This window comes from Nomascus leucogenys, chromosome X (genome assembly GCF_006542625.1).
Source record: "Nomascus leucogenys isolate Asia chromosome X, Asia_NLE_v1, whole genome shotgun sequence".
Taxonomy (NCBI): Eukaryota; Metazoa; Chordata; class Mammalia; order Primates; family Hylobatidae; genus Nomascus; species Nomascus leucogenys.
The window spans coordinates 56483340-56509154 of NC_044406.1; the positions used below are offsets into that span (position 1 = coordinate 56483340).

Below are 25815 nucleotides of genomic sequence, written 5' to 3' on the forward strand. Positions count from 1 at the left end.
AGCTTGGCATAATGCAAAGCGGAATTAATAAAGGTTTTAGCCAACACCCAAAGGGCAGAGCAGTGGAGTTGGAAATAAGATTTACTTCATATTTTGCAGGAGCTCTCATTTCCTTTTTAGCGCCTGCGTTTTCAGAGCAAATGCCCTTCATAGGGGGGCGCAAAAGCAGGTGAGCCCAGAGAACAGAAGTGGCAGCAGGCTAGCGGAGAAGTGAGGAAATAGGGAAAACCGGGGGACTCCTGGGCCCGTCCTGGTTTTGAAAAGAGGGCAAAATGCATTTAGTCACTTTTCTCCTCCGTCCTCCAAATCCCTCAGGATGTGAAATTGTCCGGGGAGGGGCGTGTTACATCACTGAGACAGAGGACCTGTCCTTGCTCCAAGAGGCACAGCTTAGGAAACCTAGGAATCCACTTCTGGCGCCTTCTAGAAAACGGCCCACTCCTGCTCCCTAAGAAAAGGAAACCCACGTGACTGGGCGAAGGGGGAGAGCCCGGCGACCTGGAGCCAGCGAGACTAGGGGCCAGGCGGGGGCCGGGCGGGGGCCGGGCGGGGGCCGGGCGGGGGCCGGGCGGGGGCCAGGCTGGGCGCGGGACTGCTTCAAGGAACTGCCGCGCGCTGCGAATCGGGGGCGCGGGTTGGCACTGGGCTCCGCCCGCTGGCCAGAGGCGGGGTAGGGGCGGGACAGGCGCGAGCCTCCGGCACTGGGAACTGGAGCCGAAGCCACCAAGTGCTGGCCCTCCGCCCCTCCCCGTTCGGCACCGCCTCCCGCAGCCCGGGGAGGGGCCGGGGCGGAGCGAGCCCGGCCAAGCCGGGCGGAGCGGGCGCGGGCGCTGGCAGAGCGCGGCGCGGGGCCGGCGGCGAAGGTCCGGGGTGGAATCGACGTCGCTGAGGCTGCCGACGACCCACACCCGGCCGGCCGCCTCCGCAGACCCACTTTGGCCGCGCGGCAGGGGGCGCGCAGAGCCCCGAGGGAGCGAGTCCCAGCGCGTGGCAGTTCAGCGGCTTCCCCCCTCGGGAGGTCCGGCTCCCGGCTCTCCGGACCCGCCTGGCGTCCTCGCCTGCGGCGGGGCGGACGACAGCGGCGCCCAGGAATGGCTTCGGCGGGCAGCGGCATGGAGGAGGTGCGCGTGTCGGTGCTGACCCCCTTGAAGCTGGTCGGGCTGGTGTGCATCTTCCTGGCGCTGTGTCTGGACCTGGGGGCGGTGCTGAGCCCGGCCTGGGTCACAGCTGACCATCAGTACTACCTGTCGTTGTGGGAGTCTTGCCGGAAACCCGCCAGCTTGGACATCTGGCACTGCGAGTCCACGCTCAGCAGCGGTGAGGGCCCGGCGCACCGCGACCCCTGCCTCCCGCCCCGGACTGCCCCGCGCCCCACTGCCAGGACAGTCACCGCCTGTCCCCACCTCCCCGCATCCCCTGCCCTGGCCCGTCCCACCCCGTCCAGGCCCTTCTCGGATCCTGGGGCTCCAGCCACCTCCCTGGCATCCACCCCTCTTCCCTCCCCATCCCTGGCCGCCAAACCTAAAGCGACAGCCCACGCCCTCTCCCTTCCCCGTGGCCATTCCTCCTGTTCTGGAGTAACACGTACGCTATTTTGGGTATTTGTTATCATTTGAGGCGAGAGCCATGTGGCTGTGTAAAAAAATGAGACGCCTTCCACACCCCCGTTAAAAAAGAAGCAGGCAAAAACGCCCCAACTCCACCGAGATGCTGCGGGGGTTCTCTGTTCGGTCTTCCCCACTCTTTTTCCCTCCTCTCTCGAGGACGAATTTGCCTAGTGTTCACATTTCTGCCGGTTCCACTCCACCTTATCTGCGTTTTCACCAATGTATTTCGGTTTGGATTTTATTTCCTTACGTTTTTGATGGATGTGAAGAGTTGAGAGAGGGACAGGCTTGTTTTCCTTTCCTTTTTTGGTGACGCCGCCGTTGATTGTGAGTTGCCTTTCTTTCTTTGCCACTCTAAGTAACTCTTCTCTCCTCCAGACCTTTCTTTTCTCCATGAGCTACTCACAGATGCCTAGAAAGTTGTGCTTTATTCCGCCAGCGCTGAAAGCTGCAAATGGATAAGATGGGGGTGGGGAGTGGAGAATAAGGTAGCTACTGAGGCTACCAGTCCCAGGGGGCTTTACTGCTTTACGCCCTCCCTGACCCTCCAGTTGCCTTCCCCGGCGCCCCAGTTATGCCCTTAGCAGAAATCTGTCAACTTATGATTTCTTGCTACAAACCTCTTCCTTTCTAATTTTGATTCTTCAACTGCTGGTGTCAGCGAAGAGAAAGGGGAATAAAGAGAGAGGACCTGCCGGCGATTTTCTTTCTTTCTCTCTCTTTCTCTCTTTCTCTCTCTCTCACACACACACACACACACACACAGACTCACACACACACACACACACAGACACCTGAGAAACTCATTAATCATTCCTTCCAGTTTCATGTCTTCTCTGGGACTATTTATAAAGCTTTCCTGGAAACGTTTCAAGTTGTAACAAAGTTGAAATAGCACAAAAAGCCACAAAAATCTGATTTTCTTTTGTCTTTGGTTTCCTGTTATAACACAGGAAAATTTGATTAAGTTTCTTCTGTAAATTTAATTTTGTGTTTAAAAAAGGCTTTTTCTTTGATACTACCTCAAAATTCCCATTGAAGGGTTTCCTCTTTGTTGGTTAATTCCCTGTGGAGGGAACTGGTTGGCAGCAGGAGGTCAACATTTAGGTCCTTCAATTCTTTCAGGGTTGGCTGTGTACAACTAAAGATAAAATAAATCGGCAGAATTTCTTTCTTCGGTAACCAGGGGATCCAAATAAACTTCGGCGAAAATATCTCCTTTCCCCTCTTCAATAATACAATTTATGTAGGAATGACAGCTTCTGCACGACTCCTTAGCAACGTGAGTGTTTTGCCCCTTTCTCTCTGTCTCCTGAAATAATAGACCCCTGATTGCATAAAGACTTTTCAGATAGGTTAGAGAAGCCAGTTTCAACTCACATTTGCTTTTCAAGCCAGTACCCTTTTTTCTTGGCCAGGAATGTAGGGAATGGGGAGAAGCCAGCTCGAGTTTGTAGAGCAACATACAGTGTTTGCTAACCTTTTCTTAATTGCCTCCATACCCATTTATCTCAGCTTTTTTTCTCTCTAGTCAAGGAAATATGGAGACGCAAGCCTAATGCAAATATAGCAGTAATAGCACTCTGCAAAGTAAAAATCAAAGGCAGGCCCAGTTTGGGATTTTTCCCTGTTTATTCTACCCCCTTGCTGAAAGTCATAGCCCAGCGTACATTTCTATTTGGGTTTCTGAAAATCAGCTTTCATCTCATCTTGCCTTAAAAAAAATAGTTTTCAGCCCAGATAAAGTAGAATTCATAAGCAAATGGGTAAAAAGTAGAGATGGTTTTGTTAGAGGTTTTCTGGAACAAGTTCTTGACTTTCTGTATGTATAATAGCAGTTCATTTTTTTGCTCTCCACGGTGATGGTGGGACACAGGGCGGGGGTGGAGGAAAGGAAACAAGATATGGAAAATTGCTCTGTGTCCCCACTTTACAAAATGTGCTTTCTTATGTTATATGAACTTGAAGCTTCTGTCCACCAGTGTTTTGAAAGGAAGGGGAATGCCCGAATCAAAACCAGCAGTGCTTTTCTTGTCTGTTCCAAAGGGCAAGCAGCTTTTTTCAGTCTGTTTGCTGTGTGGAGTAGCAGAAAACAGGGAGGGAAATGTCTTCTCTGAAGATTTTGAGAGATCCACATCTTTGTCTTTCAAAATAAATTACCTTGGGAGGAACCACCAAGGCCAATTTTACTGAAGGCCCTTCACCAAGATCTTTACGGCTTAATTAAAAATGTTTGTCTTAATTAGAATTAAAACTGCTGTGAAGAGGCAGGCCTGTATTTACTGAAGGAGCATTTCAGGAATGTTTCTACTCACAATAGTATGCCCTACTTAGACCCAGTTTCTACTGAAACTTTCCCCTAAGCCATTATTTTTAAACTTGCATTTTAATTTTGGTACCAAATGTGCATCGTTTGCTGTTTATAACCTGTTTTATGATTTTAAGCAAAAGTAGAACCATGCCTCTTGTGTTCTGGTGTATTGAAGGTTGCGTCAGCTCTTCTAGTACGAACCAGTAATCCGGTTGTCAGTCAGCCGTAATGCTTTTCTCTGGTGTTCCAATTCAATGTATGGGGGACAGTTGAGGCACTCATCTTAAGTTCTGAGTGTTCCAGAAAGGCATATGAGAAAGCGGCTAATTGACTGTGATTAATGATGGAAAGAGAAAAAAAATAAAGTGTGCTTGTTAGGAAGTTTAGAATACGCAGTACTCACATGGCTGCCGGCCACAGAATTCTTTCTAAGGGTAGTTTTCCCCAGTACTGTTTCGGGGGACCTTTTAATAAACCTTAAATCTTACACAAATTATAGTAATATTTTAGACTTCTGCTTAGTCACATTTAGTTTGCTAACTTTATTTCTAGGATATAGTTGCTAGGATTTCACAGCAATTACAAGAATCCTTAGTGTAAATAGGATTGGCACAAGTGTATACAGAATGCTGATGCCCTAAATTTGATATCAAATGTGCTGTATAACCTCTAAGGAGATTTTACATTTCTTCTTTAAAATGTATAAATACATAGCTATTTCATATAAAGCAGATTGCTTTTTGGTGTCTGTGTCATTTGTTGACTCAGGAAAAAGCAAGGACATACAGATGGCCAAATGAACACTTTTACTAACTGTTAATTTAGGGATACAACAAATTCATTTTTCCGTTTTTTCATCCACAAAATACTTGATCAAATAGTACCTTTTTCCAGGGATATTGTTAACATCATTCACATACTATCCTAAAAATAGCTGCATTTGTAACGTGAGTCACTGGTAGTTTTGAAATGGCAGTATACCGTATGCTAATAACAGGTGAATATTATCATTTCTAATTGACAAGAAATTCTTTTTAGAGTGCTTTATATGTAGATCTTTTTTTAACTTTAGTATAAAAAGTTACTTTAAAAGGAATTTGTGAGAAAGCCTATCTTAGGTATTAAAGATAAATGGAACTGCCTAACCACCTGCAAATCTTAGCAAATCTGAGATATAGTGATTCTGACTTCAAACATGTTTCATCTGTTCATATTTTGCATTTATTCCTTAATTCGAAAACACAGTTTCATTAGGAAACCTCACAATGTGATTTGCTCCCGGGAAGGTTCAGCTTGTTGCTTGAAATGCGTTGATATTGATGCATTTTTATAAATAGCTCCGCAAGCCTGGAAGTCACTATCGTTATACCCACTTCTGGCTTTCTTGAAAAGAACATAAGAAGAATAAATGCAGTTTTGTTTAACCTAGACATCATAGACGGGTGGATAGTTAAGAATGCCAGAGAGCACCCAAACTTTCTCCACTGATAAGCCAGAGAAAACCAAGTATAACTTATTTCAAGATCTTCCTGATGACTTTCTCTTAATGTCTTTTAGATTTTCAAGTTCCTTAGATTTACTTTTACAAAGGACATTTTAATTTGTGAACAGATATAATTTCTCTTTTGCTCACATTCATAGAAGGATTATAATCCCCAGAGAGCCACTTAGATCAGTCTTGGCAGCTGAGGGATTTGATGGGTGTGGGAAAAGCCTGGCCTTTCGTAAAACATTTCAAAACAAAACAAAAACAAACAAAAGCATATCTCAAGCAATAGATTTTACTTGCTGTCGGGAATACATTTCAAGAAATTTCCTGCAAGTTTTTGTTTAATAGTAAGACCACTTGCAGAGACCATAGATATAGTCAGGGCTACTAGACATGTTAGTGAAAGGAATATAGATGCTTCAAAATATGTCTCTGGAATACCTAACCTAAATACCATAGCAGGGAGCTCTCTGAACTACTTCTGGTTCTGAGGGCTACCCCAAAATAACTAACCGAATAAATAAATAAATACCACAACAAACTTCCATGTGAGCTATGCTAAATTGTAATGTAATTCTGTATCAGAGTAGAGTAGTATTTTGGAGAATAAATGAGACATTGGATTCTAACTGACCTGAACTTGGCCACTTACCAATCATGTGACCTTGTACAACTTAATGTCCTCAAATGGTTTATCATAAAGATTAAATATATGAAAGTGCCTGTTTGTTAGTGTTATGTTTTTTCCTGGTTATGTATTCAGAAAATCCCAGCGATACTTTTCTCAATAATTGAAGATTTTTCCCCTTTAAGTAGTAAAATCTCTGCATTGCATAATGCATTGCATAATGAATTACTTTGTTAATTTCAAATTTAAATTTTGATATGCATTACCTAACATTTAACAATGCTCTTGGTAGATCATGATCACAAAACTATTATCCTTTTGTTCAGTCCTATTACAGGCCAGACACCTCAGTTATTCCCAATGTCACAATAAACTTGCAAGGTAGCTAAAGTTATCCCTATATATTATTGAGGAAACTTTGGATTTATGTTAAGATTACCAAGGTCTCAATTAACCGGTGGTAAAGACAGATTCTTACCAAGAGTATTCCAGTTGCTAATGCTGGGAAACTAACCATAACAAAAGTTAGTCGTGTAAAATAGCCATTTTATTATAATCATGAATTCTGTGGGTTAGGAATTCAGATAGGACATAATGAGGATGGATGTCTGGAGCCCTTGCGGAAGATAACTTGAATGGCTAGGAACCAGGACGTCTGGAACTGTAGGGTCATTTTCCAAATGATTTCGCTCGCAGGTTTGGCACCTTGGTGGGGAAAGCTGTGAGATACTGGGCAAAGCTGTGACTCTCCCTGGAATGCCTACAGGTGGCCTTTCTAGCATTGTGGTCTTAGGATATTGGAATTCTTACAAATTGAGTGGGTACCACAGGGCAAGAGTCATAAGAAAGCCAGACTCTCTCTGAACTAGGCTGAGAAATCACACATCTCTTCTACCACATTCAGTTGGTTACAAAGGAGCCATATGGCCAGCTTGGATTTAAGGGAAGGAGAACTGAATGCCACCTTTTGATGGAGCAGTGGCAAGGTCACGTTGTAGAAGAGAATGTGGGATAGGAGTTGCTGTTGGGCCATGTTTGGAGCATACAGTCTGACACTGAGTCTAACTGCAAATCTGCATTCTTTATTGCCTTTGAAGAACAACAACAACAAACAGCCAACCAGTTTGTCTTTGCTTTGTGGCTTCTGTACTTAAGAACTTTGAATTGATTATATAAATAATGTCTGACTGGGACAAAACCTTCCCTCAGCCAGCATATGGCTTTAATGACTGGTTACTTGTACTTTGGATATGAGATGGAATGAACTCAAGAACCTGACTTTTCCACAAACAGAGAGATACATATAAAACCTTCCAAAATCTTTGGTTTAGTCTCAGACAACCAAGGCTCAAACTGATTATGAATCTGGAATGTAATTTGCTACTTTATGTTGTATGATAAAATTTTCTTTTTTTAGAAAGTTATGAATGCATCTGATGATATGCTTGGTACATGAACACTAAAACATTAAAATTCCAGACAGGAGCCAAGTTTTATAGTGCTAGAGAAATGTTGGAGTTAGAGTTATTTTTTGTTTGTTTCCTTTTCCTTTGTTTTAATAACATAGCTCTTCTCTTGACTACTGCCCATGTCTTGAATCACAGAGTTGTAAAGTGTAAAATAGACAAGATTTTTAACATAATCCAGTCTAATCACATTTAATACATGATTAAGGAAAATGAGGAAGGATACAATGTTAAACACTCAGTAGAGAGGGTACATTTTGCCATAGTATTTTTGGAGGGTTGGTTTTTAAAATGTTCTGTAATATTGTAGATAACTGTCACTTGGTGTTTGAAGGATTGTTGAATGATGTCATGTATGGAAACTTGGATGAAGAGGTGAAGGACTGCATGTGAAATAGCTGCCCACTTTTTGTAAGATTATTTATCATCCATGATTTGATTTCACATAGAATTAAAGTCTGAAAATAGGATTATATGTGTTGGTAGGTACATTTCAGATGTTTATTACCATCAAATGTACATTTTAACCATGACTAGTGCTTAAAAATAAACACTTCTACTTTAAGTTTCTCCATGATTGGGTACATTAAAACAACGGCTTGGGGGCCAGGCACGGTGGCTCACGCCTGTAATCTCAGCACTTTAGGAGGCCGAGGTGGGTGAATCACGAGGTCAGGAGTTCGAGAACAGCCTGACCAACATGGTGAAACCCTGTCTCTACTGAAAATACAAAAAATTGGCTGGGCGTGGTTGTGGGCGCCTGTAGTCCCAGCTACTTGGGAGGCTGAGGCAGGAGAATCATTTGAACCTGGGAGGCAGAGGTTGCAGTGAGCCGAGATCATGCCACTGCACTCCAGCCTGGGCAGCAGAGCAAGACTCCGTATCAAAAAAAATTGAAAAAGCTTAATTTTTTTTTAACTTTCATTTTAGGTTCGGGGTACATGTGCAGGTTTGTTATATAGGTAAACTCATGTCACCGGGGTTTCTTCTACAGATTATTTCGTCACACAGGTATTAAACCTAGTACCCAATAGTTATTATTTTTCCTGATCCTCTCCCTCCTCCCATCCTCAACCCTCAGGTAGACCCCAGTGTCTGTTATTCCCTTCTTCGTGTTCATGAGTTCTCATGATTTAGCTCCCACTTATAAGTGAGAACATGCTGTATTTGGTTTTCTGTTCCTGCATTAGTGTGCTAAGGATAATAGCCTCCAGCTCCTTCCATGTTCCCACAATATGCATGACCTCGGTTTTTTTTTTCTGGCTGCATAGTATTCCATGGTGTATATGCACTACACTTTCTTCATCCCATCTGTCATTGATGGATATTTAAATTGATTCCAAGTCTGCTATTGTGAGTTGTGCTGCAAAGAACATTCTCCTGCATGTGTCTTTATGGTAGAACAATTTCTGTTCTTTTGGTATATACCCAGTAATGGGATTGCTGGGTTGAATGGTAGTTTTTTTTAGGTCTTTGAGAAATCACCATACTGCTTTCCACAATGGTTAGACTAATATACACTCCCAATAACTGTGTATATGTGTTCCCTTTTCTCCCAAACCTTGCCAGCATCTGTTATTTTTTGACTTTTTAATAGAAGCCATTGTGACCGATGTGAGATGGTATCTCATTGTGGTTTTGATTTGGATTTCTCTAATGATCAGTGATATTGAGCTTTTGATTCATATGCTTGTTGGACACATGTATGTCTTCTTTTGAAAAGCGTCTGTTCATGTCATTTGCCTGTTCTTAATGGGGTTGTTTATTTTTCTCTTGTAAATTCGTTTAAGTTCTTTGTGGATGCTGGCTATTAGATCTTTGTCAGATGCATGGCTTGCAAATATTTTATCTCATTCTGTAGGTTGTGTACTCTGTTGATAGTTTCATTTGCGGTGCAGAAGCTCTTAACTTTAATTGATCCAATTTTTCAATTATTGATTTTGTTGCAATTGCTTTTGGTGACTTTCTTATGAAATCTTTGCCTGTTCCTATGTCCAGGATGGTATTGCCTACCTTGTCTTATAGGGTTGACAGCATAGTTTATAGCTTATGGTTTTAGGTTTTACATTTAAATCTTCAACCCACCTTGAATTGATTTTGTATGTGGTGTAAGAAAGGGGTCACTCTTCTCTATATGCCTAGCCAGTTATCCCAGCATCATTTGTTGAATCGAGAGTCTTTTCTCCATTGCTTGTTTTTGTCAATTTTGTCAAAGATCACATGGTTGTAGGTGGGCAGCCTTATTTCTGGGCTCTCTATTCTGTTCCATTGGTCTATATGCCTGTTTTTGTACTACTAGTACCATGCTGTTTTAGTTACTGTAGCCCTGTTGTATAGTTTGAAGTCAGGCAATGTGATGCCACCAACTTTGTTCTTTTTGTTTAGGATTGCCTTTGCTATTTGGGCTCTTTTTTTGGTTCCACATGAATTTGAAAATAGGTTTTCTAGTTCTGTGAAGAATGCCATAGGTAGTTTGATAGGAATAGCATTGAATCTGTAAATTCCTTTGGGCAGTATGGCCATGTTAATGCTATTGATTCTTCCTATCCATGAGCATGGAATGTTTTCCCATTTGTTTATGTCTTCTGTGCTTTCTTTGAGCAGTGTTTTATAATTATCCCTGTAGATCTTTCTCCTCCCTGGTTGGCTGCATTCCTAGATATTTTATTTTTTTTGTGGCAGTTGCAAATAGGATTGCCTTCCTGATTTGGCTCTCGGCTTGGCTAACAATAGCTTAATTTTAGGTTGAAAAAGAATTTCCAAATTATGTGGAAGTCAGCCATGTAAGTTTCTTAAATTGATTAAATGAATATTAATTTTCATTCAACAACTTAATTGCATTCTGGCTTTATTAAAAATATGTATTAATTTATCAAAAAAGATTGAATTTTCTTTCAGCAGAATTTCAGCCTCACACATTAAAGGCACTGACAGTTAAATGTTACTAATCTTTTCAAACTATTGGTTCACCTCCCTTGAAAATTAGGCAAGGACACCTTTCCTTAACGTTTTTACTCCTAAGTTTGTGTGTGATTTGGGGACGCTTGTAGATCATCAATTTTCTATTCTAATCATGGACACCAAAGACTCTCACTTAAAAAATGTACAACAAAACATCCATGGTCTTCCAAAGAACTGGGAAAAAATATCTAAATCACCTTTGTCTCTATCAGCTTGTTGACTGTTAGGAGGTTTAAAATGATATTTTAATGAGCCATGTTTCAAGAGATCACATATTTATACTTTCTGTTCAAAATGTATGTTTATTAGGCAAAACAATGTTAAAAAAATAGAAGTTGAGACCCCTGAATTACTTATTCTCTGTACATAAAAAGGGACAGACACAAAAGAGCTCAAACTTTCATCAAAGAAGATTTTATTGCCATCATGTTTAAGGTCCCTAAACCAAATATTCACCAGAATGCTGTCATGATGCTCTTTGAATGAAGCCTAGAATCTATTCTTAGCTCCTCTAGGTAACTTAAAGGGAGGTACATTCAAATGCTTCTCTCTATTTTCCCATCTTCTCACATGTACTCAATGAGTTAACTTCATTGAAACATAGTCATTGATTTTCTAGCAGAGGGTAGACATTATTCTGATACAAAGTCAGCCAGTTAGTCTGTGTTCCAGGCATTGTGGAAGGTAGTGAGAATAAAATGATGAGTGAAACAAATGGTGTCTTTTAAACAAATTATTAATAATTAAATAAATGTGCAAAGTGCTGTGAAGGAGGAAACAAAGGTTCTATTTCTGCAGCGGGGCATTAAGAAGGAGCTGGTGGGAATACTAGCTTTGCCAATTTTATTCCTCCATATTTACTAAAGGGGTATCTTAATACTGATCGTGGGTGGCTGTCTGGCTTTCTTCATTCTACTCTTTGATTATTCTTAGCTTCCCTAAACCCATTACAGTAACTTTAGTTGCTTAGAGGAAGTTTCACCCACTCCTAATCCCGGAGTAGTAGGTTTTCTTTGTGCTTTTCAAAATAATCAAGTTTTCCAAGTTGTAACCTAATTAGGTTTTTATTCAAAGAGTGAAAAAAGAACAATGTTCAAAATACCAAAGTCATCACAACTTTGTAGAAATACCATGATTAGAAATTATTGTTGAAAAATACCAGTACCTGTTAGGTAACACTAGTTACCATCAAATGCTAATGAAAGCTTTCAAAGACGGTGCATGGTAAGAAACGGCAATCATTAGGGGTGATAGTGTCTTTCTTTTTGTCCAAATACTGGAACTTGCCTTAACAGCAAGGCTCTTTGCTAAATACTGTATTCAAATGGTTTTATTTGAGGAAAAAACACCATATGTTATTGTGTTTAGATTATTAATTACATTTCCACTGAATTGTCTAAGACAGAATTCTATGAAGCAGCTAAAATGTTCCATTATTTGTTAAAAATAAAAAATATGTGTTTTTTTCTAACATCGACATAAAACAACTCCAAGATCTTGAATGAAATTGTCATTGTTAAACACTAGTAACCCATCTGGCATTTTGGACAACCAGGATTTTCCAAAATTTGGCAAAATTAACACGCATTTTGGTCATTAGAGTTATTGCATCATCTGTTTGGATGGTTACCTGGGGTCATTTATGTCTGTAGTTTAAAATCAGGTTAGCACTGTACTTTGGAGGCAGTCTTTATCTGTGAATGGGCCTAAAGGGTAGTATTCGAAATCAAATTGTTGCCAGCCTGATTACTACTATGGATATCTAACACAGTTGCTTTTGCAAACATCTATTTTGCTTTGTGTGTCACAACACACATAGTATTTATATTGTAATTGTATAAAATACAAATAATTACTTGCCTTAAATTGGATAGAAAGGCAGTATCCTCATATACAAAGAAATATTTCTTTGCACATGAAAAATTGTAGTTTTGATGTCAGTTGTTTTAATAAAAGAAGTGGTCATTTTAATTATTGAAATTAGAATCAGAATTCATTTGGCTGCCTTTCTTTGTGTCTACATCACAGAGTGGTGGAAAATTAATGCAGTATTGACAAATTTAGGTCAGGATGCAACTTAGCCAATAAACCAAGATTTAAACCGCCTCAGTAACGGTTTCAGTTTTCCACTTCATTAGCCACATGCAGACTAACTTTTAAAAGTTAAGTAGATCATTTGATACCTTTAGAAGTAGTTACGCTAAGTTTATAGTTCTACACAAAATAGCATTCCGTTCTTTGTATATGAGGATACAGCCTTCCTATCCAAACTCAGAAACGCATAGCGTTAATATTAAGATAAATTCTTTAGTTGCATTTGGTGAAAATAATTAAATGCCATAATTTCTGGCAAAGTGAGCTAGTTGGGAAAAAGACATAGTCTTTGGTGAATAGATGGATAATTTAGGGATTGTGAGTTTGAAATATTCTTCTGTATCTGAGCTTTGTTTTTTCCTTTAGTACTAAACCATCCCACTATTTCCAGTTCCTGATGATAGAATGGGATTGGCAATACTAACTTAACTATGTTCTCAACAATGTAATTTAAATGTTTTGCTATAAATATGTCCTACAAATGAATACAAGTATTTAGAAAAGCTGAATGTTTGCTGGGAATGAGTGAAAATAATCCAGTCTGTTTGGGTGAATTAGGAAGAATTTGTATATAACTTGTAATTCAAGATGATAGGTAAAGATCACTGTTATAAGTTGTCTAGTGAATTACTTTATTGCAGTTATAGATATCATTTTAGTTAATATAATTTCCTTTTGGAGGGGTTCAGAAATGAAAATACAAGTGCCAGTCTGACAAATGTGAACGTGATTTAAAAATCAGTGTTTTAATTTGTGATGAGAATTATAGAAAAGTGAGAATCATCCATAAAAACAACAGAATACATTGAAGGAAATACCACCCACCTAAGCAGTAGGACTTCTGTATATAAGGTTAAAAACTTGTTTTTCCATTGCTTTTTAATTATATCTAATTTTCTAAAGGAAATAGCCATTATGTGCTCAGGGATTTACACATAGTAGAATGAATCTCAGCATATAACCAACAGCTACAGAGGTAAATAAATTAGCCAGTGTTTGATAGGTGAAAGGTTTCTAAATGAGGTGAGTGGAGGCAGAAAGCTGTAGGAACTGGTTTTGTGCATTGCCCTTGGCTTGAAAATATGGAAAACGTATCTTTGTTAAAATTTTGTCTTTCCTGAAAATTGGAAGTGACTTTTGATCGTGAATTCCCTAAGGGAATGATAATTCTCCAATTGGACAATTATAATGTGGTCCATAGAATTTTCATAATGCAGTGGCGATTTCAGACCGGTCTCATATGTTACACTGCTAAAATAAGCACAATTCTGCAGAATACTAAACCATTTATAGACATTGGAAACTCTGATGCCAGCTAATAAAAATACCTTGAAAGAGGACCTGAAATCAGTTCCTGAGTTGCATCTTAATGTTAAACTTGATGGTGTAGTATAGGGACTGCCCTATTTTTAGCCTGTAACTGCAAGGGGAATATAACACTATGTGTATATATTTTCCTGGAGTTTTTTTTTTCTTTTTACTTTTTTTTCCTGTTATAGAAAACACTAGTAGAGAAGCATACACTTATCTTGAGCCTCCACTTCTTTAGGTGCAGTTTGAATGCCCCCAGTGTGTCACTGTGTCAATTTTGCCAAAATTCTGTTGAGAGAACCTGACACGTAACCTGGCAGCCTCATTTCAGGTTTGGTTTTCAGATCCAAAACATGTCTCCTATCCCATTCGAGCCCTCACCAATTTATCAACCAAGGATGTATGTTATTTCCTCAAAACTGATTATCACCTGTTCTCTGTGGTCTCAGAAACCAAACTCAGATTTCCAATCAGCTGGCCTGACATTGAACAATGGCCCATTTTAATTGTGCAGAGCACTGCAATTTGTAAAACAGTACCATGGTCATTGATGTTCTGCAGGTCTGGTTTATGTTTACTGTTCCACTATAGTATTGGTATATTATTTATAGAAAGGTAGAAAACTAATGCGGAGTAATAAATCTTTACAGACTCTTAACACCTCATCTGACTAAATACCGTGAAGGCTATAATTGGACAACTAAGACTGATATAGAAATTAACTGATTGTGAAAACTTAAAATGCATGACTTTTTTGAAAAAATGGTGCTGGAAACAGGGAATTTTATGAAATTTTAATTTGTTTTGCAAACACTGAGTGTAGGTTAGCAAGTGTTTGTGGCATGCAAATCTTTTGGTGGAAAAGTCCGGGTAGAACAAGTTTTCCGGTCTCTTATAATATTACTATAAAATTGTCCAAGTCTTATGTATATATTCTTGCTAAATCTAGTATTGGACTTCGGATGGTAAGTAAATATCTGTCTAACTGTGTCAATATAAAGCCCAGCCTATTATTTTAATGGCCAATAGTAGGTGTCTATAAAATATTTTTCACTTTTTTTTACTCCTCATATCTTAGTCTTTGTTCAGTGAGAGAGGGAAATGGTAACTGGCTGATTTACATAGTCCTTGATTTTAGTTCACCTCTTAGGCTGGCACTATTATTTGGACAATGGATTCTAGTTGTTTACTGAAAGAGATATGATGCCACAGGCCCTGTTTGCAGCTCCAAAGTACCCACACTGAACCTTGAAATGCACCTCAGACCTCCTTGAGTTATGATAGCCATATCGAACCACTTTTTCAGCTTCCTGATTGAGGTTAAACTGATCAGCAATTTAAAGTTTTGGTTCTGGGCAACTGGCCTGAGTGAATCATTCCAAATGGATATAATGACAACAATTCTAAAACTTGGCACCATTCGCCAGGGATATAGTCTCAATAATCCAGTCTAAGCCCCAGGTTTTGGCCGGAACAGTGGCAGTCATGGCCCATTTCTAGTTTCTTTTGGAAAATAAAATGGCTTTTCTGTTTGAGCAGGCATATCTCTGGTTGTGGACCAAAGGAAAGGTGGAAATATCACAACAGTGGTAATGCTGATGATTCTCCTTGTTGACTTTACATCTAGGGTAACTTTGTCATTAACCACAACCTCAGTGCTGAAAATAAACATAGGACTTTTAGAAGAAAATCCAGAACTGGTTATGTTTATCTACTTTTTAGAAGTATTTCCTATACTATAGGATGCTCTTTTTCTAATTAGGTTCTAGTCCTTTTTACTTTTATTCTCCTGGTGCTTTCTACTATAGCATTTTACTGGTTTTCCAAATGAAATGAAGAATTGCTATATTGAGGAAATGTAACAATATGCAATTAGGAATTTTTTGGAATTTTCTGTCGCTATATTGGTTAAGCATCACTTTGCACTCCTGTATTATTCATTTATTAAATTAACTTCATTGTGTGTTTTGTAGTTTAAAAGATCTTTACCTAGAAAAAAGTTCAACACTTGAAATGCTATATAAAGTATAGTGGTTAGCAAACAGCAGCTCAGCCATGGAGTCCAAACCAACCCACCACCTGTTTTTGTAGATTAAGTTTTACTGGGGCCGGGCGCAGTGGCTCACACCTGTAATCCCAGCACTTTGGGAGGCCGAGGCAGGTGGATCACTTGAAGTCAGGAGTTTGAGACCAGCCTGGCCAACGTGGTGAAACCTGGTTTCTACTAAAAATGCAAAAATTAACTGGGCGTGGTGGCGCATGCCTGTAATCCCTGCTACTTGAGAGGCTGAGGCATGAGAATCACTTGAACCCAGGAGACAGAGGTTGCAGTGAGCCGAGATCGTGCCACTGCACACCAGCCTGGGTGACAGAGTGAGACTCTGTCTCAAAAAAAAAAAAATAAATAAATAAGTTTTATTGGGGCACAGCCAGCTTGTTTACACATTGTCTGTGGCTACTTTCATGCAACCGTGCAGAGTTGAATGGGTACAACAGAGACCATAAATCATAAATCCAAAAATATTTCTCATCTGGCCCTTTATATGGAAAGGTTGCTTATCATTTTCTACCTTAGTCTGTGTTTACAAAATGCAAAATAACATGTGTATTTTAGCTATTTTTTTGAGGATATTTAAGATAGAGAAAAGTGATCAAAATTAATTCCTGTTTGAATTACGGCTGAAAGTGAAGAGTCAAATGTGTGGCATTTTTTTTCACATTGAGCTATGTGAAAGAGCTTATCAGGAAAAAGCAATCTATTGCACTTTCATTTTAAGATATTTTGTATGGTTAGATATTTAGTTACATTTCAATTTAAATGAAGCCAATGCTTTAAAGTTTTTACTTATGTAAAATAATTTAGGGAAAGTTGCTAACAGTAATAATCATTCTATAAAAGTAATAGACCAACTAGAACATATTCAGCATAGGCTTTCTTAATCAAACTCTCCAGGAATTGGATGGATGGATGGATGGATGGATGGATGGATGGATTTTATTTTTTTCATTGTACACTTTTGTATAATTAAACTTTGGTTTTTTAATTCAGAAATTTCAATTTACACACCTGTTTTTAGAAGGATTTCCATCATGCCAAAGTGCAATATAATTGTGCACTTGTGTAAACTTTCCCCAAGAAATTTAGAGACTTCAAATGTAAGGACTATTTTTTTTGGCTTTTTAGTTCAAAGCTACATGCTGTTATGGAATAAAAAAGCCCAGTATGGCTATCCTTTTAACTTCTCGTTAAAAGCCAGATATACTTTTGTTTGAAGTTGTATGGCTTTGTTACAAATAGATGGCATTAAAAAGATGCTCTCCACTTTGTTGTGACTCATCTTTATATTTTAAGAAGTTTGGATTTGTTCTATTTTCCCCTTGTTTGTTTGTTTCTTGATTGCAGTGCAAGTTCTAGTTGAGAGCCTGTGAAGCTTCCATAATTTCGTAGGAGGAGAAGATGTGGAAGAGGATGCTTGAGGCAGGGATATACAAATATAAATAAAAGAAAATCTTAGGGTATTGGCAATTCCTCTGCTCATCGTTTATCCTACCGTAACAAAGAGTGCATTTTGGAAGCTTTCTGGGGGGATAATTTCAGAGGGAAGCATCAAAATATCATGACTTCTGGACTTAGGATAGAATCCATTGCAATTTAATGATAGAATAAAATCCATTTGCATTTTCTGCACTTACATTAAACTGAGGGCCAGAAGAGGCGCTTGGGGCTTTTAAACAACTGCTGCTCTCCATAGTATTGTTTTATTGTTTCCCAACCTGTATAGTACTTTCATAGATTCACTTTGTCTCTTCTGAGAGAATATTTTACCATTCTTATGAATGGAAAATGGGCCAGTTTTTCATCATACTATTTCTACATTTTTGTTTTATAAGAAATGAATGCATTTCACTAAGAGTGTGAGAAACTCTTTGGAAGCATCTGTGAACAGAGGCCTGCACATAGTAAGTGGTCAATATATGCTTACTCTTTCCGTGTATGAATGAAGGGGCCGAGCAGCCATTCAGAGTCCATTCTGGCTCCCTGGGAATACTTAATTATAGAAACCACACCCGTGATGGTAAATACAACAGTGAGATTAGAATCAAAGAAAAAAGAAGCGGAAAAAAACAAACAATATTCCTGATGCTAATTTGATGGGGAGTTGTTTTAGAGGGAGTGGAGGAGGGACAAATAAAAACTTTGGAGATTTTTATATGGTTAAGGAAGGCTTTCCAAGAAATAGCAATAAAAAAAAGAATATACTACTGTCACATGCAACAGCGTGGATGAATATGAGAAACTTAAAAGCCAGACACAAAATAGTTTATACCTTTTATATGAAGTTTAAGAATAGGCAAAACTCAATCTGTGGTGACGGATGTCCTCAGTAGCCCAGGTGGGAGGGTCATTATTGACTGGGAAGGGGCGCAAGAGAACAGTCTGGGTGATAGAAATGTCCTGTATTTTAATCTGGATGGTGTATAAATATCTATAAAAATTCATAAGCTTCTCTACTTTCTATACTTAAGATTTGTGAACTTTATTGCTCAATAAAAATTTAAATCATAATGATATTGAAAATAGGTCACGGAGGGGACACTTGATTTAACATGAATGCGTAATAGAGTCCTTGGAAGAAAATCCTAGCAAACCCCTGGTCTAAAAACTCTGCTGAGTTTAGCATAGGAGACTTTTCTGAATAAGGACATTTCCTATTCATTTTTGTTGCAAAACATTTCACACCCCAAAGGATGCTTAGCATGCAGTAAAATCACATCTGTTGAGCCACTGCAAGGTGAAGGCTGCTGAACATAGTTCTGTTGATTCTTTGAGGTCTTACTACTCAAAAACAATTTCTTTTTTCTTTCCAGATTGGCAGATTGCTACTCTGGCTTTACTCCTGGGCGGCGCTGCCATCATTCTCATTGCATTCCTGGTGGGTTTGATTTCTATCTGCGTGGGATCTCGAAGGCGTTTCTATAGACCTGTTGCGGTCATGCTTTTTGCAGCAGGTAAACAGATTCATTACTTTCAAATGAGTATTAAAGTTTCATGAAACTTTCTACCATCCTCCTTTCTTATGCAGAAGAGGTATGTGTTTGCCGCATTACATAAAAATTGAGAGACACTTACTATATTTTTAAGGTAACTTGGCTAAAGGTTTATCAGATTATCAGTTTTCAGTGTGTTAAGCATTTCACAGAGCACAATGGCAGCTTCTAAACCTCTGACTAAAGCATGAATAAATAATACTGCCTCACAGGGCTATTACCTTAGGAATTGTAGCAGGTGTATTTACTAGCAGTCTTTTTTTACATCCAGTTTTTTCCCCTTTTTTACTGCTCCCCTGGTGATCTTAAGGCAGCATTATTTTTTCTGATAAGGAACTGAAAACAAATTCCAAAATGTTTACCCTTAAAGATGTATATCTCTTTAAAAATAAACATAGTTATCCTGAAAATGTGTGATGTGTGACTCCAACCATTAGACAAGTCAATTATATGAAGTCAATTGTATGTTAATTAATTTATCAACCATCATTCTATGAAGCACAGCTTGCATTAAAATATCAACCAATGAAATGAAAAGACGGGGGACTGTTTAGAAAAGGGGCTTGCAGACTAAAAGCCCAATACATGATTCAATACATGATTTGATGTGAGCTTTAATTTTCATTTATAAAAATACCTTTGAATATATTGTTCTTTTTGACTCAAAACTGCAATATTCTGTGGTGCCTTCAATTTGCCCTGTCAGTCATATCTGATTTGAAGACTGCAAAGTAAGCTTCTGTGACTATCAATAATGAAGACACTGACAAAACCATCTAGGCTGTTAGATGGATTTTTAAAAGCTGCTTCAAGATTGGAATAGATTAAATTTCTCAGGATTTAAAGGGTAGTTTGAGCTAAAAATACAAAACAGAAGTGTTCTGCTGCCCCCTACTGTTTGTGTTCATTTTCTTGTACCCATGAAGGCTGGTCAGAATTGGGGGTGTCATAAAAACGAAGGTCCAAAGGGCTGAAGGAATCCAGAAGTACATCTAATTCAAATCTTTAAGTGACTTGCTCAAGATCGCGTAGTAGCTACTGGCAGACCTGGGCCTGGGAGGCTTCTGAATCTTAATCTAGTGGTTCATTAACCACTGACTTCCTCACTTATTTATGCAACTATTTCTTAGGTGCCTATTACAGGCTAAACAGAGTATTAGACACCTATAAAACTGGCCACAGTATCACCACAGATACTCACTAATAGAGTAGAAAGCACGATTTCCAAAAATATTTTGAAGTCTTAGTCCCAGTTATTCGGGATGCTGAGATGGGAGAATCACTTGAGTCTGGGAGCTCGAGGCTACAGTGAGCCGACAGCACACCATTGCACTCCAGCCTTGCCAACAGAGTAAGACTCTGTCTCAAGGAAAAAAAAAATAAAAGTCTTTTTTTCTGCCGAGACATGTGCAGTACATAAAATCAAAACAGACACATTACTACTACCGCTTGGAAACATCTCTATCCGAGACTTCACACTTATTTGATTTAGTGCCGTGTGCTATGCCTGGTACTCATATACACTCAATAAATAGTTTTTGAATGAATGATATAAAAATGACTACGGCATGTAGCTCATAATCTGGTGGGGTAAAACAGGCATGTAAACAAATAAGTAACTGTAATTAAGGGTTTTTTTTAAAGCCATTTCTCTTTTGGGGTCTTAGGAAGCAGCTAGTTTCACATGACTACAAAGCTAAGACCAAAAGAGCTCAAAAAAGTAATAAGTATCAAAAGGATGTATTTTCATATATTTATGTTTTTATTTATTTAATAAATATGTTAGGCACTTACACTATACAAATAGACAGTCTTCGTGTTATAAAATATACTCTAAGGGTTTTTACTGAAAACTGACAATTAAGTCTCATAAAGATAGCCAAACAGATTATAAAGATTTTGTCTTCTTTTTTTTTCTCTGAGGTCTTTTATTTAGGGTGGGCTTATTACCTTCTTGAATAGTTGCTAGAATAGCTAAGAGCTAGCCATTGCTGTAGCCCATCTAAAACACTGTCCTTTTTTCCACAACTCTCTTTCTCACCAGCCCTGGAAATCTAGACTTCAGAATTAGATATTTTTATAATAATAATGCTGATAAGAATGATTAATTAAGCACCTGTCATGTGCCACAGTGCTAGACACTTAACATACACTGTCTCTGATATAACAATCCTAAAGTTAGATATTTATTTTCTCCATATTATCAGTGAAGAAACAGGTTCAGAAAAGTTAAGTAATTTCCCAGGGTCATTTTAGCTAGTAAGTTGTACCTCTAGGGTTTGAATTCAGGATACCTATCTGACTTGAAAGCCCAAATGAGGATTCCCCAGTTACCTTTACTTCAGTGCATATCACATATTGGAAAAATCAGTGCAGAATCAGCGTTGATTTTGAATTCAGTTGCCAACTGTGCACTACAGTTGGAGTCCATCCTGTAACTCCAGTTACTCCGTTTCTCGGGAGCAACACCTGAAGGCATTCAGTACCTTGAGATGTCATAAAGACCACAAACTGTTCGATGCGGCATGACTGAACCACAGCACATAATGAAAGTTGTGCACATTTCCAGTACAGTTGACTACAGCATATTTCTTTTTGTGTAACTGACAGTGATAGGTAATATATGATGTGATTCTGATAACTGGCATCCAGTTCTCACTAAAGACTTGGTGCAATTAGAGGGACTGCCTCTTGCCAGGTTCTCTTCTTTTATTGTCTGGTTTTGAACTATCCCCAGGTCATTTGTATGTCCCACAGGAATGTAGGATGAGTGTTTTCTTTCTTTCCAAGGCCTTTAATACAAATTGCAGAAAATTCTCTTTTATAATTTGATTTTACATACAGAATCCCCATTTATTATGTTATTAAGGATGATTCCTTTATGTTGTATCTGCAGAAAGCCTCCTATAGGGATTGTTTTTATAGAAAGGTGTGTTTTTTTTTTTCAGGGTCCTGCAGCTGATTTCCATCTCTGATCACCATCCTATAAGTCACAGTGAGATAGCTGGAACCATTTGAAGTCTAGATTTTGGTAGAAAAATCAGTGTCCAGTTTAGAGTTCAAACTGAAAGAGAGTTCTTCTATTCACAATATTTAGATTGCATGTTAATTTCTCTGTACCGTTATCAAACTACACTTTGGCTAGAACAATTTACAGTATCACTTCCCAATAATTAATTTCATACTGCTGCCACTAGTAGTTACGAATTAAATTTTAAAAAGAAAAGAAATTGATACCTTTATATTAACCTTTCACTGGCAAATGCTTTTTATTCTCCAAATTATTGTTTCTTTTATGTCAATTTTATATTTAGGGACTGACCTGGCTGTTAGGGCCTATCAACCTTTGCCTTTAAATGATCTCCTAATTTTATACCTTTTTTTCATACACCATCATTATTGCCTCAGTCGAGGCCACAACTTTTCCCTAAATGGAAAGTCTCAGTCGCCAAATTTGGTCTTCCCCTACTTTGTTTTGTTTTTCTATGGCAATATCTGACTGTTTTAAGATGTTTATGTGACTCCTTTCTTTTGCCTTGTTGAGTATCTAGTTTTTCAGTTCTTTCTTTTAGTCTTTCTTTAGCTTCCCTGACTTTTCTTTCCCACTGATGACACCCCAGTCATCACTGCCTACAGGTCCCCACACACTGAATGACCTTCTAGGGGCCTGTCCTTCTCTAATCTCTTCCCCATGTAATCTGTCTTGGATACAACACGTGAGGTCTCCTTGTGAAATAAACATCTGGTCTCGTCACTTGTCCCTTTGATTTCCTCAGAAGCAAATCCTGAGACAAGAAATCAAGTGCATATACTTTATTTGCAAGGTAAAAGAAGGGATATGATAAGGAGTATGGAAAATGAGACAGGGATGGGAAAGCAGCCATTAAAAGGTTACATTATCAAGCCAGTTGTCACTCAAAGCAGCTGGAGCTTAATCTTCTTGGGGAAGCTTTAAAAACCGGTGTAGAACACGCATCTCGAGAATTATCTCATTCGGAGGACTACGGAGCTGGAGTATTAATGCACCAAATTTGGGGAGTCATTGGTTGAGAAATGTCAGTTATAATCAAGGGAGAGCAGTGTTAATTTTCTGGACCTGGCCTGCCCCATAGGCAGCTAAAGTAGCTTTAGTGGCCAGAGGTAACTCAGGCAAAGAAATGCAGGTGCTGGCAATTGGAAGTCAGGCTAGCATGTACTGAAGTGGTGAAGATAAAAATATATGGATAGGACACCAACCGCATATACAATTACAATAACCTCTCAGATGGTCTCCCTAGAGAAACAAAAGTTTATTACTTTATGAAACACTATGGCATTATAGTATGAACTAAACAGCCTTGTGCATGCGCCCTTCATTTTACCCATGCGAATTGCTTCTAGCCATACTCTCTTATAGCTGTAAGCACTATATAATCTGCTTCGTCTTCCTAGAGGTCTTTTCTTTCCTCTGCCTCTTCTGACCAACTTTCATCCATCCTTTAAGAACCAATTCTGCACGTTGTGCACATGTACCCTAAAACTTAAAGTATAATAATAAAATTTAAAAAAAGGAAGATGTGAAAGAAAAAAAAAACAATTCAAATGATTTCAAATGATGTCCCTCTGAAGCCCTCCTTTCTTTCTCTAAGCTGAATCAGTACTTGGCACAATGTTTGAGCTCAGTAAATGTGTGTTGAACGTATTATAAACAAACATGCATGCCTCTACTATTGCTGTTGAATGCGTTCACTTGTAATTACTTGTGTGCCTGTCTTCACCATCAGAGTATGAATCATCAAAGGGCGAGGGCCATGTCTTATCTATCTTATCCCCTTCATCTAGCACACAGTAGGCACCCAATATATGTTTGTCAAAATACTGAAATGTCCTCCTTAAAAGAAAATATTGAATATTTCACTATCAATGCTTTGAATATTTTAATATTGAAAACACTGAAAAATATCCCCTTAAAACTGGAATAAAACACAAGAATTAGTTAGGTCTACATTCCTGTCATGCTTCTGGTCCACACAATTTCATGGTTAGTGGTTTCATTGCCTGTTTTCAAAAAAGTGCAGGGGGCACAAAATGAACCCCAAATCTCTTAAGACTCTAAAATGTTCCAGAACTGTACCTATGTTATCTTTGAGGTAGAGCATAGAGAATACCATATCCAATGCCTATTTTGTTTCATTGATTGGTAGTAAAATAGAAATGTAGTATAATGGCATTTTCCTGACTTCTGAACTCTTTATGTTTTTTTTTTCTTCCCTCTACAGCATCTGTGAAAGGCAAGGAGGCATTTTTACCTACATCTGTGAATTTTATTACATGGAGAAAATTATTTACAAATGCAGAATTATATTTTTCTCAGTTTTGCTATTACATTCATTTTTCTCTGTGATTCCAAAGGGAGTCGAATAATTCAGAGGCACGAAGTGTTTTACAGTAATTTTTATTGAGCTCCAACACAATAAAAGTCTAAGAAAGCTGTTCGGAAGAGTATGCCAGTGGAGCCTAATGGAGTTGTATTTCCATTTTTCCACTAGAGGGAAATTATATCATTATATTATACCATGGAGGCCAAATATTTGCTAAATAAAACACGTTGAAATGAATATTAAAAGCAGCGTAAGTAAACACCTCACTCCAGGGACTAGTCAGTTCACAAAAGAAGCAGTGTAATCATTTTAGAGTAATTCAGATTAGTTATTACTTCTCTGCTCAAACTCTTCTGCTAGCTGCCTGTCACGCGTAGAATAAAATCTAGACCCCAGCTATGGTTCACAGGCTGTCCATGAACCACGAAGGGCCCCTGCTGTCTCTTCCATCATGTCTCATGCTTCTCCCTCCCTGCTCCCTGTACTGCAATCACAGCCTTCTGACTTCTGTTCCAATGCACCAGATGTGCTCCTGTGATGAGAGTTTTGCAGTGCCTGTGTGTTTCACGTGTGAATGCTCAGTCCCCGCTATGTTGTTCTGCACCCCCAATTCATTCAGATCTGTGCTCAAAATCTCCTCCTCAGAGCAGCCTTCTCTCATGATTGATCTAAAAGAGCAGCCCTCATCCCTGTGTCCTGTCTGCTTTCTTGCATTTCTTGTCTCTTAGCAATATGCGACATTATATTCTATATTTGTTTACTAATGGACTGACTACCCATGAGAGTAGCAGCTTTGTCTCTTTTGATAGCAATAATGCCTTAAACTGTATCACTTTAGAAACATTCAGATATTTATTGAATGGATGCATTTATTGAATGAGTAAATGAATTACTACACTAACTCACATTCTTGTTTCAGTCATATCCTGGTAGGATCAGTACGGATTTGAGGAGTGACCAGAGTATAGAAACCTAAGGAGAAGTGCCTTTTTTTTTTCAAATGTATTTGGCAACTTTGGAATTTTTTTCTCTGTAGTTATGGTTGATAGTAATTGACTTCTTGTTAGTTTTAAGACATTTAAAACATGAAAGCTCCCTTTTCCTCACAAAGGCACAGAGCCAACTGGGCTTTTTTTTTTAAATTAATGCACATTTTAGCACTTACTAGCTGGAAATAGATGAAGTGTGGGTCATATAATATGCCGTCAGCTGAGTCCTAACAACAACCAAAACTTTTTCTGAGAAGGTCTGATTTCTATTTTGGATATCAGTAGAGTATCCTCTTATACAAACTTACTTGTGTATCCACTCTCAGTAGTAATGGTAGGCAAAGTGCTGACTCAGAGCGGTGTCATGCTACACGGCAGAAATGTTAGGTATTTTTATATCTAGTTCCGGGTAGGTGCTTTGACACCTAGCCAGAGCCTTATAGAAAGAAATTTTGAGGAATCATTTCCTCATGGATTTGCTGTATTTCATCAGTTTTATGGGAGAGAAAGATGACTGTTATGTAGACTTTCTAGGAATCTTCATCATACT

The 25815-nt window shown here is 38.8% G+C and overlaps 1 protein-coding gene across 1 annotated transcript in view; it reads left to right on the plus strand.

Moving 5' to 3' along the window:
• Window positions 1–796: 796 nt before the first annotated feature.
• Window positions 797–25815, plus strand: part of TMEM47 (transmembrane protein 47) — a 30333-nt gene continuing 5314 nt past the window's right edge. The window contains exons 1-2 of the mRNA XM_003272644.3: window positions 797–1317; window positions 18737–18877. Coding sequence (XP_003272692.1) covers window positions 1092–1317; window positions 18737–18877 — 367 coding nt within the window. The 5' untranslated portion in view covers window positions 797–1091. The remainder of the gene's footprint in view (window positions 1318–18736; window positions 18878–25815) is intronic.